An 18358-nucleotide genomic window follows, 5' to 3' on the forward strand; every position below is an offset into this window, starting at 1 on the left:
ACAGAACACCGCGAACCCTGTCAGGAAAGCACAACAAACCCTGGTTTTGTTTATTTATTTATTTATTTAAATTTTGTTTTATTTCACATTGCTTTCCCCCCTCTCTCCTTTATCCCCTGCCCTCCCCAGATGACAGCCACAGCCCAGCAAAGCCTAGAGTGCCGCATCCCGAACTCCCCAAATCCCACGCAAAACGCTGCGAAACCCATCAGGAAAGCACAACAAACCCTGTTTTTATTGTGTTTTATTTCACATTCTTTTTCCCCCCTCTCCTTTATCCCCTGCCCTCCCCAGATGACAGCCACAGCCCACCAAAAGGTAGAATGCTGCATCCTGACTCCCAAAATCCTGTGCAGAATGCCGCAAAACCCGTCAGGAAAGCACAACAAACCCTGTTTCCATTTTATTTTATTTTTTAATTTAATTTAATTTTATTTTATTATTTTATTTTATTTATTTTGTTTCACATTCTTTTTCCCCTCTCTCCTTTTTCCCTGCCCTCCCCAGATGAAGGCCACAGCCCACCAAAACCTAGAACGCTGCATCCTGAACTCCCAAAATCCTGCGCGGATCACCATGAAACCCATCAGGAAAGCACAACAAACCCTGTTTTCATTTTATTATATTTTATTTCACTTCACATTCTTTTTCCCCTCTCTCCTTTATCCCCTGCCCTCCTCAAATGACAGCCACAGCCCAACAGCCCAGCAAAGCCTAGAGCGCTGCATCCCAAACTCCCAAAATCCTGCGCAGAATGCTGCAAAACCTGTCAGGAAAGCACAACAAACTCTGTTCTTATTTTATTATTTTATTTTATTTTATTTCACATTCCTTTTCCCCTCTATCCCCTGCCCTCCTCAGATGACTGCCACAGCCCACCAAAAGCTAGAATGCTGCATGCCAAACTCCCCAAATCCTGCGCGGAACACCGCCAAACCCATCAGGAAAGCACAACAAACCCCACTCTCATTTTATTGGATTTTATTCCACATTTCTTTTCCCTCTCTCCTTTATCCCCTGCCCTCCCCAGATGACAGCCACAGCCCAGCAGCCCACCAAAGCCCAGCCCGTGCACCTCACCACGCCGGCGGCAGCCGCCAACGCGCCGGTGCCGTCAGCGGGCGGCGACCCCCAGGCACAGCTGGAGGCCGACAAGAGGGCTGTCTACAGGTGAGGCAAGATAATTGCATTCATTAATGCCTTTTAATTAATGGCTTCGTTGCTGGAATGCATCAATTATTGCATTATTGTGGGTTGTTGCATCAGTTCGGCGATGCATTAATTAATGCATCAGTTATTTGATGCATTCGTTGTTTTGATGCATTATTAATCTGCTGTTCTTCTAATGCATTAATTAACACACGGGAAGGGGGGAATTAGCAATTAGCTCCTTTTTAGCAATAATAACCATTGATTGTAACGTGTGGTGGTGGAGCTCTTTCGTGGATGTTGTTCTGCAGCATCTCTGCCCCCTCAAAATATTACAAAAAAACCCCAAATTTACTTTTTGGGGGCAAAGTCTTGTGATTTGGGGCTGAACAAGGAGTGAAGTCACACATTAACCTGAAATGTGCAGTTCCTGCATCTGCGCAGGATGTGGGCAGTGATGGATGACTCCTCCAGTCCATTTTTTGTCAATTTGGGCATAATAATACATAATATTTTAATATATGCAGTAACGTTATTGTATAACTGCTATAAGTACTGTTTTAATTATGTAAATAGTATAATTATGTAAGTAATATGTAATTATACAAGTGATATGTGATAATTTACAAATCGTAGAGCAATGATGCAAGAGTAACAATATTCTAATATAATTAGGATTAAAGTTTAAGGTTTAGGATTAACCTATCAATGACCAGGGCTGTGGGGGCTTGTGAACCAAAAAATTGCAGGCTAGACTTGAAGGAAATAAAATATTTGCCCTCCAAATATCAAATATTACAAGGCTGAAAGGTCTGAAAAAGTGGATGAAAGGATGGGATAAACTCACTCTTTCCCAGGAAAACACCAAGGATTATTCACTGAAGGCCTCTCAGTGATGGAAATGATTTCCTCAAAGCAAAAGAAGCCATTTGAGGACAAAAATACCTTTTTTTTTTGCCCTTCCTTGAGGAGTTCTGCAGCATTTGTGGGATAAAGGGAAGAAAACAAACCCCACCCCACCTTGGAGTTTTCACAGCCTTAATTGGAAGGTCAAAGACATGGAAAAAACACCTTGTGGGAGGTATTCCTCCAGAAAACTGGGGGGAAATTGTTGTCCAGCTCTTATTGCCCAAATTGCCCAATATTGTTGTGCACTTATTGCCCAAACCTGGATGCTTAATTTTGGGTACTGACTGAAATAACCCCACAAATATATTTTTATATAAAACAAATATATCCTACTGTATATTTATGCAGTACATGATATATATGCATAAAATTAACTTTTTTTTTGCTGAATATCTCCCTATCCAGTGGTTCAAATGGATGCTGTGTATGTCATTAGGTATCAAAAGCACACAAGGATTTTTCTTAGCCCTCCCAGGTCCATTTCCCTCCACCCAAACCAATGGATTTTTTGTTAATTTTCAATAATTGCACCAAGGCAGAAGGCATTGGCTGTGAGCATCAGTCGATCAAGCTGGAGGGAAATTGCTGGGAAAATGTGATGGGAAATATAAAAACCCATGGACAAGTCACCCTGCCGGGTTTTATGCCCTACCAGGAGGTTTATCACCCGTTAAAAAATAGAAAAAAGGGGAAAAAATAAATCCTTCCCCACCCTTGTTGGTGTGGGAGCAGCTTGGCAGGGACTGGTCCAGCAGTGCCACTGCTCAGCTGGAATTTTCTCCCAGCTAAAGTGTTTTCTTGACTTTATGCAACAGTGGGGCTGGGACTTCCCAATGGATTTTGGACCAGAGAAGATGATGCTCCTGAAGGGAAATGATGCTTAAACCACCCAAGCACCACAAATTGGGTTTTTCCAAGTGGATTTCTTTGCATTAAGTTTGATGGGGGGGTTTTTTGTGGGGTTATTTTTTATTGTTTGGGTTTTTTTTTTTGTTTTGCTTTGGGTTGTTTGAGGGTTTTTCAGGGGAAAAGGGGTGAAAAAAAATAAAATTCCTGTTGTGACATGCCCGCTGTGCTGCTGGCTCGGCTGAAGGTGGGAAATTAGGCCATTAGAGGAATTCATTCCTCTTTATTAGCCCGTGTCGAATCCTTTTTATTAGTGGCTGCAAACGACCTCTCTCCTGCAGGAAAATGTCAGGGCTGGTTCAGCCCTTTCATTTGGAGGATTCCCTGGCAGAAAAAAAACCCAACTAAACAAACCAAGTTTTTTTTTTTTTCAAAACTAAATCACTAAAAGCAGATTTTTCTACCCCAAAACTCTTCTTTGTGCCATAGGGGTGGTTTTCCTCCTCTGTAACACCCACAGTGAGGAAAATCCTCCTGATTCCCCTGTGCACCCTGGATATCCATCTATTCCCCCCACTGCAAATTTTATGGCAAAAAAGGGCTCCAGCTCTTAATTTTTATGCCACAACCTCCACCTGCTGTGGTGGGCCGTCCTTTCCTTTGCATGGTGTGAGCATGGAAAGGCTGGAAATAAGGAAAACGTGGTTTGGGTTGGTTTTTTCCATACAAAAATGAAAAAAAGCCAAACCAAATTCCACAATAATTTGGCATAAAGCTCATGGCAAACCCCCAAATTCCAGCATTCCTCGAGACTGCTCTCAGAGGGTGCCCTTGGTCCTCCTTTAACCCATCCCTAGGGGTCTTGGCCCCCTGATTTCCCCTTGCGTTTGTTTTTGTCATTTTTAAAAATATAGATATTTTAAATTTGGGATTTTTTTTTTGTTTGTTTAATGTTATTTTATCTTATTTGGTGTTTATTTAATTGTTTTGTTCCATTTAATTTTATTTTTACTTATTGGTGGATTTGATCAAATTGGATTCCGCTTTGGTTTTTTTATTTTCTCTTAGGTTTTAAATTTTTTTATTCCACTTTATTTTCAGCTGAAAAGCAAACCATTGTCGCCTCAGCCATATTCCTTCCTCCTCCTACTCTCTGCCAGCCCCAAACCTTTTCTGGGGGCCCAGAGCAGCGTTTTCCCCATTGTCAATACTGAGGAGCACGGGGTGATGCTGGCCTTAATGCCATCCCTCAAAGAAAAGGGGCTCAAATATCTCAGGGGCTGCAACCCCCTTTTCCCTCCCCACACCCCCATCCTTGGGGTAATTCCATACCTCTGCTCCTAATTGTTGGAGCAGCTCTGGAAATGGCAGCAGGCACCTGCTGCGGTGGCACCGTTCATAAGTCCCAATAATTCAACTTTCCGCCTGGAATTTGCCTTTCATATCCCTTGGCTAAGCTCCAGCGGGGCGACTGAAATTATGAAATGATTTCCCCCCCTCACCACTCTCTGCTCCAGCCTCGGTGAATCTTGCATTAAACCAGGATCAGGACAGATTAAACTATAATATGCTGTGGTATTAGCGGCTGCAAATGAAGACTTAGCCAAGGGGTTTAACCCCTTCGCCTGACTCCGGCTCAAAGAGGCTGTCAGGAGGTGATTCATAATCATCTTTTGGACCATCTTTTGGAGATAAAATGGTGGAGCCAATCCCATTGTGCTCGGGTAACTGGAGTGCTGTGGGAGGCCATTCCTGCAGGAGCATTTTGCATTTCTGCCTGGAAAGACTCCATAAAACATTTTTGATTTGAATTTGCACAGCTGGAGGGGCTCGTTGAGGCTTGCCCTAAGCCCTGGTCTTCACCCCTGTATTGTCCACGAGCTTTGGTGCTGTTTGTGTGTTTGCATTTTATATTGCATCATCATTGGAGAGATTTGGGTTTCAAGAAGAGCTATAAATCTTTGTTTTCAAGATGAGCTCACAGTAAGAAAGAAGTGGGATTTGACCCATCTTTGTGGACTTGTCAGAGGTGCAAAGAGCCCATAACAAGGTTGATCCATAGGATTCTGCAGGCAGATAGAAGTCCCCATCCATCAACTCCAACCAAAAAGACATTTTGAGGTGAAATATTACCATCCATGAGCAGGTGCTAATGTCCATCCTTGAAAGGAAAAGCCACTTGGACAGCAGATGGCTCCAGGACATCTTGGCTATGTCCAAGACTTTACCTTTTTGCGTGTTTAGGAAATGCTGACTTTGGTGCAGTGATGGAAAACACCATGGAACAAGCCTGATGGAGGAGATAGTGAATTGTACAATTTTTAAGCTTTTTTTTTGTTGTTGTTGTTGAAAGAGATCAAGAGGGTCCACTTCCAGTGTGACTTGGGAGTGAGGTTTGCATGACCAGGTTCTTACAGACTGGGAGGGAATGGGTGGATGGATGGATGGATGGATGGATGGATGATGGATGGATGGATGGAGGGAGGGAGGGATGGATGGATGGATGGATGGAGGGATGGATGGATGGATGATGGATGGATGGATGGAGGGAGGGAGGGATGGATGGATGGATGGATGGATGGATGGATGGATGGATGGATGATGGATGGATGGATGGATGGATGGAGGGAGGGAGGGATGGATGGATGGATGGATGGATGGAGGGATGGATGGATGGATGGAGGGATGGATGGATGGATGGATGGATGGATGGATGGATGGATGGAGGGATGGATGGGTAAAGATGGACATGGGAGACCCAAAACAGGGGGCCTTATGGGTGTTCTCATTTTTCCTCTGCAGGCACCCTCTGTTCCCGCTGCTGACGCTGCTCTTTGAGAAGTGTGAGCAGGCCACGCAGGGCTCGGAGTGCATCACCTCAGCCAGCTTCGATGTTGACATCGAGAACTTTGTCCACCAGCAGGAGCAGGAACACAAGCCCTTCTTCAGCGACGACCCCGAGCTGGACAACCTGGTATAGGCAGCTGGGGCTTGGAAGATGATTTCTGGGGGGTGTTGAAAAGTTAGGGGATGAGGAACAAATGAAGATCTACCACCATGTCTCTGGGGCTCTGTAGTGCTGGCCATCTTGGCAAGGTTTTCCACAGACCTTTTGAGACCTTCTCCAGCACCTTCTTGGAGACATTTTCCAGAAGATCCCCTGTAAGAATAACCTCCCTGCCCCTTTTTATCCCACACAACCCCCATGGGGTCAACAAGGTTCCTGAAAACAACTGAGATTATTGGTTGGTTTGTGCCCCAAAAGTTGCAGTCTCTGTAGGAATTACTGCTCCACAGTGCAACGTACAGTAGTGTCAGCATGCTTGTCTGCCACCATCTGGTTTGAAGTGTCATGGCCAGCTCATGTCCTAGGAGCAGGGCAGAATGAAAACTTCATGGAAAAGTTATGGAAAAGGTCATGGATCTCAACAGTTTGGAACACTTGGACTGTCTCTGGTGGATTCCCTGCCATATCAACTCAGATTTCCTGCTGTATCCATTGCTGCTGGATGGTGCATCAGAAGACTCTGCTTTGGATTTCTCTTGTGTGGACCTCAGGAAATATCCCCAAATCCTGGTATTTTGCCCAGAAGAGCGTCCACATATGGTCTCCATGGCAAACGTGGGTAGACAAGTTCATGGCACTGTCCTGATGCTCCACAAACAGATTTTCAAGGTCTGAGAGAGAATTCTGTGTACCTCTGATGATGTAAACAGCAAAACAACTCCTCTGAGAGGTCTGTGTCCCCTGGGACTTGTAGAAGAGGGATTTCCATCCCTAAAAAAAAGAAGCAAAATCAGGCAATTCATAGGCTCCTTTTTCCAAGTATTGCAGGTGTCAAGGAGGGGATTTTGAATGGTGATATCACAAAGGGAAGAACTAGCAAAACTTATCTAGGTGCAAGAACTACTGTTTTTTTAAAAAGGCAAGAGAAGATTTGAACATGAAGTAAAATCTCACATGTTTGTACCCAACTTCAACTTGTGGTGAAGAGTTTTTTAACATCCTTAAAACAAGAGTCTGCAGAATGCCCTCCAAAAAATTTGGAGGCCAGGCAAAGCCCCCCTTTTGCATATTGCTAAACTCATTTTGCAATAACCTGTAGTCAAGAACAGAAATTGCTCTGGGACAAGCAATCAAAAAAACCCAAACAACTCACAAGAAGCCAATAACCCAAACAATGTTTGGGATTATTTCAGTTTTTGGACTAAACAAATGCTGAGGTGCACCAACAAACCCCCATTGCATTAAATTGCATAAAAATGGGTGTAAGGATCTATCAGGAGTAGAGAAATTGAGCCAGATGAAGGAAAAAGAATCTAAAATTTTGGGAAGGAAAAACCTATTTCTGTACATATAAAGATGAAACATCACCAGCAAATAGGGCAGGAAATGTATCCACACTGGCTATTTTCAGGCTTTGTGTGGTTTTTAAAAAAAACAAACCCACTTCACACCAATCATGTTTTTTAGGCATATTCTGAAGCAACTCTTGCTGCCAAGGTGAAATTTGGCCTTGGGCAGTTGGGTTGATCCCACTGATGCCATGTATGACCTTACCGACTTGATACATTCATATTCATATATTTCTATATCTGCTGCTGTGTCTTTCTATGTATCTATATCTGTTTATCTGGGTTTGCCTGGTTCCAGTACATAGCTGGGTGTATATTTTCTATCCAATGCCCAGAACTCCACCAAAAAAGGAGGAGCCATGCACCTCAGTGTGGGTAACCTGCATCAAGACAGAGGAGATGGTTGATTTGATGCTGGAGAAGCACATTCCTCTTGTTGGGAGGGAATTTTGGATTAAAAACACTTGCAGTGCTCAAAACTCAACATTTCAGCCTGCTCTTGAGCTGTCACTTTTCCTCTATTTACATTGTCCTTATTTCGGTTGTTGTTATTTTTTGGGTTTTGTTTTTCCTTTTTTTTTTTTTAACACCACCCATTTGCCAGAAACTGGTGATGGCACAGCAGGGCTAAAAAGGCCAGTGGCATTAGCTATCATTAGGATAAGAGTCATGTATTCCTCGCTGCCAAGATGCACATAATTAGAAATTAGAAAAAGGTCAGATCTCACCATTATCAACTCAATCAGCTGCCGAGTGCCACACAGTCAATTAATTCAGCATCTGTATTTTTTACAACCCCGCGCACGTACGCCGTCGGACTGTAACTCTTTATCCGGACAGATATACGACGCAGCGGAGCAGGGACATAAAATGAGACCCTAAGCAAATGAGCTGAGATAATTGAGAGATTTATTTTTTTACATATATGTGTCAGGTCTTCTTGCCTTTGCCCTTGAATATTGACTTTCATGGCCGGTGAGCCCTGGGAGGATGTGGAAATCCTGGGGACGACACCTCCACCTTGTGCTTTGCCTCTGTCAGCTGCTGAGGAGGGAAAAAAAAAGAAGAAAAAAAAAAGAAAAAAGCAAAAAAAAGGAAGATAAATAAAAGATTTTTCCAGCCCCAACCTATCATCCCTGTTGTTCACGAACCAAAAATTCACTTTCTCTGCCACTGGAGTTTGACCCTGGATTTTTCAGGATGTTTCCCAACCATGGCAACTTGCAGTTTGTAAAGATGACCACTAAAATTTGCAAGTTAAAAACACTCTTTGAAATGCAAAGACGCTTTGTTACATAAAACCGGATTTATTGCCCCGGAGTGAATAGCTGAAATTTTATATATTATGCAAGATTTCAAACAGCGGCTGTAAAACTTAAGGTTTCAGCTCGGCAAGAGGAATGTTTTATGTGTAAATTTTTTAAGGTTTATGGGGTACGTTTTAATGAGGCCCAGGTTTTGCACCAGCAACAGCTCACGGCTGAGCTGCAGCCCCATAATCTTGTTAGAAGAAGTGGCCTCCAGAGAATAACCAAACACTTTTCAACAACGAGGAGATTGGCTTGTACTCTTTTTTTGGGGCATGGGGAGCAATTCCCATGAAGGCAGTGGTGAATTTGGTGAATTTTTTCTTCTTGGATCTCATCTGATTGATGGGCAAGGAAAAGGAATGCAGATATGCAGAGGGATGGGCTCTGGGACGGGTTTTGGGCAAGAACATTCATTACTTGTGTGTGTTGAGAAAGGAAATGAATTTAATTTTGCTGTAGGGGATCAGTTCTACATTAGATTTTGGGGGAGAATCTTGATTTTAACTCTGTGCCCTTGTGCAGATGGTGAAGGCCATCCAGGTGCTGCGCATCCACCTCCTGGAGCTGGAGAAGGTCAATGAGTTGTGCAAGGACTTCTGCAACCGCTACATCACCTGCCTCAAAACCAAGATGCACAGTGACAACCTACTCAGGAACGACCTGGGGGGGCCCTACTCCCCCAACCCCTCCTCCATCAGCCTCCACCCCCAGGTAATGCCTTAAAATTCCTCTCCAATAACCATTGTTGCACTTGGGCCAACAGCAGTTGCCAACAAGGTTTCAGACTTGCTCTACAAGAGCTGTGGCCTCCTGAAAAGTCATCAGTCCATCCCCAAGAATTAAAAAATAATCCTGTGCCTTGCTCATGGAGTGCAATAAATGCTGTTGTGGTGACTTTTTTCCCTTTATTTTAAATGTTTTAATGTCCTTTTTTGCATGTGTTGGCAGAGCTGCAACCCCAATGATTGTGGCTCTGCAAGAGACTCCTAAACTCTAATGCTGCAGCAATTAAATGTGAGGGCAAGGGAGCTGTGCAAGTGTGTGGGAATATAAATAAGAAAGTTGCATTTTTAAATGAGAAAATGGTAGTTGTTGGCAGGAAGGAGAGAAACATCAGGATTTTCTCTACTGTTTCTCTCTCACTTTTTGTTTTAAGGCAGCTCAAAGGATTTTTGGGTCTCAGGTAACTCCTTCTGGCTTTGCTGCTCCTTTTTGTGTCGCAGCAGATCTTGCAGTTCTGCCCCAGCATGATCAACATTCCCTTTGCTTCTTCTTTTGCATAACTTGGATTTTAGCTGGGAGAAGAAGACAATTGGTGCCTCCAGGATAGTGGAAGAGTACAAGGAAATACCCGAGAACTGCAGAAATGTCACCTGAAGTAGCCAAAAGAAGTTGAACCTTGGTGGCTTTTGGGGCAAAATAAGGGACTGTAACTCAATATTCAGAGAAGCTGCCCATGGTTGGGGTTTTCATGTGCATCTGCAGTGCAGGGAATACATCTTGGCTGCTTGCATCCCAAAAAACTTGATGCTAGATTGTGTTCCCCTACAGCATTTCCCTCTCTCAGGCTCTTGGTTTTTGGGGTAGAAAAATGGAATTTCGGGTTGCACAATCCCACCAGAAATAACTGCAGTGAACCCAAAATAACCTAGGCAGCTCCTGGAGCTCTCCCTAAAAAGGAAGGAGGTGCTGGGGCCTTCTCCAGGCTTTTGGGGCATTTTTAAGGTGGTGGAAAGGAAAAAAAAAATCATTTTTAGCAGCTCAGCTCCAGGTGCTGCAGAGTTTGAAGCTCCCAACATGATGAGGGAAAAGCCCCCCAGAAAAGTTCAGTTTCTTATTTAGGTTCCCTGAAAGCAGCAAACCACTTAATCATTGATCTAAGAAACCCCATCCTCACTCTATATTCTAATAATCTCTAGAAATAGACTTATTATCCCTTGGCTGCTTTATGGAAGCATTCCTTATGATCAAAATTAGCAAGACACTTGCATAAAAGAGAACAATAATTGCTCAACGAGCATCTCGTTTGTAATTTATTAGTTTCTATTATTGTGCATTGCCATGGCAACAGCTCACATCCCGGGTGATGAGAGAGATGTTAGATATGAGCCGACAAAGCTCCCGGTCCCAGCAAATGGAGATGCACGTTTTTTATCAGTAATTTTCATGAAAATAATAAGTGAGGGAGTTAATGAGATGGAAAGCCGTCCTGTGGCTATTGTGAATTTTTTCCCCCCCTCCCTCCTTCCTTTTTTTTTTTTTTTTTTTTTTAAGTGTTGATCTAATTAGAATGCATCGGTCAGGAAAAGTAATGAGGATTTAGTGTCTCACAAAGAGGTGGGGATCATATCAGAAAATTAGCACGAGTCTTTGGAAAATCATCAGGCCCATGGAGAGGTACCAAGAGCTTCTGATTCCTGGAAACCCAGAGCTGCTGCCATTTCCCTTCTGGGCCAGGCTTGAAAGTTGAGGAATTCAAGTGAGGATTTGGAGGCAGTTGTGAAATAAATGGGAACACACCCAGGAAAAACCCAACTGGAGGGGAAATGTTGGCTCAGCCCCTGAGGGATTTTCAGCAGGTGGAGCTGAAATATTCACAGAGATGGTTCACGATAGAGCCACCATCTCATCTGGTCATGGGATAAGGATGACAGACCAGTGACAACACAAAGGCAAATATTTTCCAACTACACCATGCCAAGTGCTTGAGTGCTTCAACTCTTTGAGTCTACTTGAGTTTGCATGGATAAAGAAAGGTTGAAATGCTCCATATCCATCAGCTGAGTTTTAGAGGCTAAGGATGCTCCAGAGAGCTGAAAAATCATGAGATTAGTGTTTAAAAAATGGCAAGTGGGATCATTTCTCTAATTTTCAGCCTGTTGGTTTCATGCTGAGGGGACGTGCATAGGCCATTAATTCAGGATTTAAAAAAAATCTAAATAATGAAATGTAATTAGTATCAATGAAGGAGGTGTCCCAGCAAATAGGTTTTCTTAGGATTTGGAAAGAACATCAATCATTTTGTGTTGAGATACACCAAGTTTGTCATGAAAGTGAAATATTTCAGGTTTTGGATAAGTTTTTTACCACAGGACATGTTAAAAAAATATGGGCACACAATAACAAGGATATCAACCAAAACTGGGGAAACAATGCCTGGACCTGTGAAAATGTCATCTCAGGACAATCTGTTGGAATTCCCTGGTGTACCCAAAAAGGATGGTCCTTTGCCTGCTGCTATTTCTGCTCTCTAAGATGGAAAATGCAAGAATTTTTGGAGATGCAAAATGCCTGAGATGATGGGGAGATGGGAGAACACTCAGACAAGGTGTTTTGGCTGTTGCTGAAATCTTCTCACGTCGCCAGGTCCACAGATGATTCCTGATGTGTGACAAGTTTGGGTGACAGTCTGGGTCTTTCCCATGTGATGAGTCTTCCCTGAACTTTCATAACCTTACAAAGATTTTTGTACCCTCTTTCCTCCATTGCTTCTTCATTTTGTGCTTTGCTTTGTCTTGTGATTGAGTTGTTGCCCCTTTGTCCTGCAAGTCCACCAAGCAATCAATTCCTCTTCTATTTTTATTGGTTGCTTTTCACTTGGCTTCATTCTTCTACCTCAAGTCCTCATTGGGCCCTTTTTAGCCCCCTCCCTTTATTTAGTGAGTATTTTTGAGCTGTTTCTGACCAGGATGGGAGAGGGGAGGTCCTTCTTCCATGGAAGAGGGAGAAAACCAATTTAAACCAATGTTTAATTTCAACTTTCCTTTGACATCAAAGGAGTCCTCATTGTTCTCTACTTGCAAGAAAAAAACAGTTGAAAAACCAATCAGATTGGGAAGCACAGCACTGCCAGGGACATTTAAATGGAATCAAATTTTGGTTTTTCCAGCTCTTGTTTCAAATTGGCAGAGTTTGAATGGGCATTTTCAGGACAGCATTTCTTCTTCTCACATTAGTTCTCCACAGAATCAGAGGATGGTGTTGGAAGGGACCTTAAAGCCCATCTTGTTCCAACACCCTGGCCAAGGGCAGGGACACCTTCCACTGGCCCAAGCTGCTGGTGGACAGTCCATTTGGTGGGACTCAGTGCTGTTCCTCTCTTTATAGATCTTCATTTATCCAAAGTTTGCTCTGTGATCAGCCCTGCATTCCTCTTTATTTAAAGCCAATTTTTTTCTCATCTTCATGCACCCATCCATTCACAAAGTCCAAATTATCATACATGGCTTTGAGTTTGGCCACCTCTTTCTTGGCAAACCCATGGGTTTCTTTTTTTTCCTCCAACTAATCCCAACTTCCCTCAGCACAAGTGATTTTCAGAGTTAGGATGAGACAGATTTTGACACATGGTGTACCACCCAAAAATGAATGTCTGTGTCACAAAGCACAAGGGCAAGGACAGCAGCTCAAGTAGCACTGAATTTTAGCACTTTCTTACAATTTAGCACTTGGACATTTTCCTTATTGTAAGAAAGGGTTTTTTTGTGTCATGTCCCAGATCTTTTTCTTCACTGACGTGACTTTTAAGTGGGAGAATTCTTGTTTTGCTGTTGATCAGTGCTGAGATGTGGGTCTGCAGAGACACCTAGTGATGCATTTGTTTCCACACTCAGATTTCAAAATTGCCAAAAGCATTTCAACTTGAGGGTGGTGCAGCACCAGCACAGGGTGCCCAGAGCAGCTGTGGCTGCCCCTGGGTCCCTGGAATGTCCAAGGTCAGGCTGGACAGGGCTGGGAGCAGCCTGGGATGGTGGAAGGTGTCCCTGCCATGGCAGGAGGTGGAACAAGATGAGCTTTAAGGTCCCTTCCCACCCAAACCATTCTGTGATTCCATGAACTTCCTTGAGTCTCAAAATATAAAATATATAAGATATTTTCCACTGCAGAACAGAACAGCCTAACAGAATTTGGCTGACATTTGCAATCTGAGGCAATTGGTATGCAAAATATATTTTTTTAAATCTTCTTGGAGATATCTCTCTATATTTATTTGAAGGTGGAGCCTCCACTTCCATTGGGTCACTTTGGTTTCACAGTTCTGTTGCAGAAAGACCATTAATTCCTTTAATGGCTCTTTCTAATAATTACCAATATTCTGCCCTTTTGGACACCGGTGAGATGGTGTTTTGGGAGAGTTTTCCTCTACCTCACAAAAACAATGGCAATTTTTATCATCACAAAATACTGTTGAAAATGGCTTTGACCATTCTATCTGAAAACAGCAGTTTCTTATTCCCATTTTCTGATATTCCAAATTGCTTTTACACAACACACTTCCAAAAATGGTGTTCTGGATGTCCTTCTTTAGGAAAAATCATGGAAAAACAAGGAAGGGGAGGAAAGCTAGAGGTCTTCAAGCTGCTCCAAACTTCTGGTTGCACCTGGCCACATCCAGCTGCTTTTTGGTGTTCTCCTGGGCCACTTTTGCTTTTTAATAAATATTTCCACTGTGTTTATCAGCTGGATCCTTTGCCAGGGCCAAATCCAAGAGTGTGCAGAAGAAAATGATTTTTACTCTCCATATCCTGAGAGATATTAATTTCTCAAACTGAAAACTACATCCCCCAGAAGACTGGAGGTGGGGAAGGAATACTAAAAAAAAAATACAAGTATTTGACACTCATATTTGCATTTTTAAAATTAATTCAGCTGTGGTAAGGAATGTCTGGGAATCGAATGAAAAATTCACAGCAATTGCAGCAAAATTTGCAGATAAGAAAAATAGCAGAAGTAACTTGTGGCAGAGGAATTGGGTCCAACATTTTGGAATTGGCATCACAGGAGGGGAAAGTGCCATGAGGGGGTTTTAAAAGCAAAAGCCGGACATTTATTGAGAATGATGGCACAGGCAAAGCAGTGGTGATTGGTGGGGGGAAAGTTACATAATGTGATGGGGAGAAGGGGAAAAAAGGAACAGACATCAGGTTTTGCCCCCCAGCAATGGGAAATGCACTGAAGGGGACACAGAGAACCCCAAATCCCCACGGGACAGCATAGCCAGGGCTGATGTGACATTGGTGCATTCAGAATCCATCTCTGGAGTTCTGTCACCTGGAGAAAGGGAGATGCAGCTTTCCCCACCCTGATCACATTTCCTTGGTTGGCTTTTCCAGTGTCATTGCACATCACTAATCCAGGGAAGTTCTCTTTCCTTAACCCAAATGATAGGATTCCTGAAGAAATGCATGAAAACATAGGAAAAATGAATTAAAAGGTGAAAAAAATCCCCTTTGTTGATATTATGTTCAGCACTTGAGAACCAGCTGGCCACCAGGGAAATGATGCAGAATGGGAAAGTCAGTAGAAAAGGGACAAAAAAAAGAGTGCAGTTTTATTTCTATTCCAGTTGGGTGAATTAGAGAGATATAGTTATCTTTGGTTTATTTTAAAATGATGATTTTATCAATATTACCAATGTTATTTGCAAAATCCTACCCATGTGGAAGCTTGAAGTACATTGCCCCATATTCCCCCTGCGGCCTCAATTGTGGCACTCCTCCCTTCCCAAAATGTCACATTAAATACTCAAATAGTCATTTAAATATTAAAATAAATAATCAAATAATCATCCCATTGGGGGTCTTTTGGTGTTGCTCCAGAGATGGGCCTTAAAGTAAAATTACAACTTTTGGCTCAAAAAATTGTCCATTTTTTCAAGAAATTAGCTTAAAGCTTCAAGGAGTGATTTCAGTGGGGTTACATTATTATTAACTTTATTATTTTACTCTAAGGTAAACTGTGCTGCTCACCCTGAATTTTAGCAAAGGTTGCATCATCCAGTCCCAGTCAAAGCACCAAAAAAAGAGAAATGTTAAGAAAGAAAAAGAAAAAATAAATTCCTTTTGGTCCCTTGTGATCTTTTTTTTTTCCCTTTCATATTTTTTAATGGAAAATAGTAACTGCACAAAGAAAACTGCACAAAGGAAAAGGGAACTGCACAAAAGTTTGGTGAAGATGCTAAATGGGGGTTTGTACAACATAAACACTTTTTTTCCATCTTTTTTTTGCAGTTGCAACAAACTGAAAAATCCTGTTTCCTGCCATTTTTCCCGTTGAAACACCAAAATTAAAAAAAAAAAAAATTTAGGGGGGACAAAAAAATGAAACTTTCAGGCTGAAATGGATGTGTTTGGTGTTTTGTTTTGTGCAGGAGATGCTGCAGAAAACAATTTCCTGCCATTTTCCACCAAAATAAATTAAAAAAAAAATTAGGGGGGGGACAAAAAGCGAAACTTTCACGCTGCCATGGACATGTTTGGTGTTTTGTTTTGTGCAGGAGATGCTGCAGAAAACAATTTCCTGCCATTTTCCACCAAAATAAATAAAAAAAAAATTAGTGGGGGGACAAAAAGCGAAACTTTCACGCTGCCATGGACGTGTTTGGTGTTTTGTTTTGTGCAGGAGATGCTGCAGAGCTCTCCAGCAGCGCTGCCGCCGGCCTCCAACCCCCCTGCGGGCATCGTGGTGCCCGCGGCCACTCTGCCCCCTGGCAACCTGGCCATGGGCACCGGCAGCAGCTCGCCCGCCGTGCCAGGTAGGCAGGGCAGGGGAGGTGTGGGCAGGGGGCGCTTTGGGGGTTTGGGTGCCCCCACTCGTGTTTTTTGCCATAGGTGGAGCCTTGTACCAGCCCGTGACGATGGTGACGTCGCAGGGCCAGGTGCTCGCCCAGGCCATCACCCCTGGCGCCCTGCAGATCCCCAATGCCCAGGTAAGGCCTTGCCAGCTCCACTTCGGCACTGCAGCAGGCAGAACGCCCCCGTTTCTCCATAAATTCAATCCTTGGAGTGTCTTAAATTTTTAATTAGCAAGAAACGTTGATTAAACCCATCTGCCAGGTGCCTTTGGGGTGCCGAACAAATTATAGCCATGACCTAAGAAGTTATAACAGTACTTATATTATTGTTATAAAATATTACAGCATATAATAATAATGTACATAATATTATTTAGTGCAATATATAACAATATATACACAATATACAATAAACACACATATATATATGTAACAATATCTGTTATTTGTAATGTGTGATAGAACTTGGTATTTTATTCTGTATGCTTTTTATATACTGTGCATTGTACATATTGCATATTCTATACTCTATATTAATAATTATATATAGGATAGGATAGGATAGGATAGATAGATAGATAGATAGATAGATAGATAGATAGATAGATAGATAGACAGATAGATAGATATCAGCAATAATATCAGCAATATCATCCATAATATCTATCTATCTATCTGTCTATCTATCTATCTATCTATCTATCTATCTATCTATCTATATTTATATATAGAGATATCTATATATATTATCTATATATCTATATCTATATCTATCTATTTATATATAGAGATATCTATATATATTATCTATATATCTATATCTATATCTATCTATCTATCTATATTTATATATAGAGATATCTATATGTATTATCTATATATCTATATCTATATCTATCTATCTATCTATCTATCTATCTATCTATCTATCTATTATTATTATTGCTGATATATTATAGATCTGGGATCACTGGCATTGCCTGTCCAGCACAGCCATCATGGCACTTGTGGGAAAGGCTCATTTTTAGGTCTTCCTTTCTGAATTTGGGGGTATTTTTCAGCCATTTGCTCTGGTTTTATTCCTTTTTTTTCCCCCCTGACATTGCAATGAGTTATGCAATGATCCCTGCATTCTTGCAGTGAGACAATGATTTGAAGCGGGGCTGGAATGATTAGCATAGCTTGTCCATGAGCTCTTCCCAACCCCAGGAATTTGGAAAATAAAAATCCCTTCAATTTCTGTAACACTGCTTCCTGGGGGCAGAGCAGCAGAAATTCACCCCCATTATTCCTGAAATGCCCCATTTTAATTGCAGGAGCCTCTTATCAAACAATCAATAAACAGCATTTTGAAAAGAGGTGGCACCTCCCTGGCAGGTTTTTTTTTTTTTTTTTTTTGCCTGTGCAATGCTTAAAAATTCTCTTTCTATAATATCTCTCCATTGCAGGTTTAAATCTTGCAGCAAAACCCTCTGTGGTGGGAAAAACATGTGCACAGGGAATATTGGGGCAGGGAGAGAGCCTGGACAAGCACCTTTGGATGCTCTTCCTGTGCCACTGGCATGATTTATTCAGCTGCAGCCCAGGGGAATCACAGGGACCTGCTGGCCTGATGTTTAATTCATCCAGGAGAAGTGTTTTGATGAAGACTTGGGGAAAAAAAAAAAATCCCTTTTTAACTCAAGTGCTTAGATTTCAGTTTGGTTCCTGAATCCTTATTAAAACTCCTCTTGCAGCAAGATGCTTCTTTTTCATTTCTGGGGGGCAAAAAAAGCAAATTTTGGCTCAATGGGCATGTCCCTCCTTGTGGTGGAAATCAGCTGGGTGAGGAATATGGGTTTGCAAGGGGTTGGTGAGTGGCAGGGGTCTTTTTAATTTTAAATGGAGAAAAATAATCTTTTTATGAGGTTTGGGGTATTTTAATATATTTTTTCAGGTAAAAGTGTTTTCCTCCTAAAGCACACATTGAAATTGGTCATGGTGTCATCACTACACTCCCCAACAGTGCCATTACCCTTTGCAAAGCATTGACAAAAATATTGAGATAAAAAATACAGATCCTGGGAGGAAATCTGCATTTATGCAGATTTAGTGGAGCAGGAAATGGGTTTTGGATGCTCCTATAAGTGCCAGTTTTTTTTCACTCATCCCACTCCCATTTTGGGTTGGTTCTGCTCATTTTTTGGGTTACCCATCACCATTTTCAAGCAATTCT

At 42.1% G+C, this 18358-nt stretch overlaps 1 protein-coding gene across 1 annotated transcript in view; it reads left to right on the forward strand.

Moving 5' to 3' along the window:
• The window catches only part of PKNOX2 (PBX/knotted 1 homeobox 2), a 108217-nt gene that overhangs the window by 84399 nt on the left and 5460 nt on the right, over positions 1-18358 (forward strand). The window contains exons 6-10 of the mRNA XM_058819063.1: positions 1031-1170; positions 5707-5878; positions 9093-9281; positions 15972-16104; positions 16181-16278. Of these exons, the coding sequence (XP_058675046.1) occupies positions 1031-1170; positions 5707-5878; positions 9093-9281; positions 15972-16104; positions 16181-16278 (732 nt within the window). The remainder of the gene's footprint in view (positions 1-1030; positions 1171-5706; positions 5879-9092; positions 9282-15971; positions 16105-16180; positions 16279-18358) is intronic.

The sequence above is a fragment of the Ammospiza caudacuta genome, chromosome 23, assembly GCF_027887145.1.
Source record: "Ammospiza caudacuta isolate bAmmCau1 chromosome 23, bAmmCau1.pri, whole genome shotgun sequence".
In the NCBI taxonomy this organism is placed as follows: domain Eukaryota; kingdom Metazoa; phylum Chordata; class Aves; order Passeriformes; family Passerellidae; genus Ammospiza; species Ammospiza caudacuta.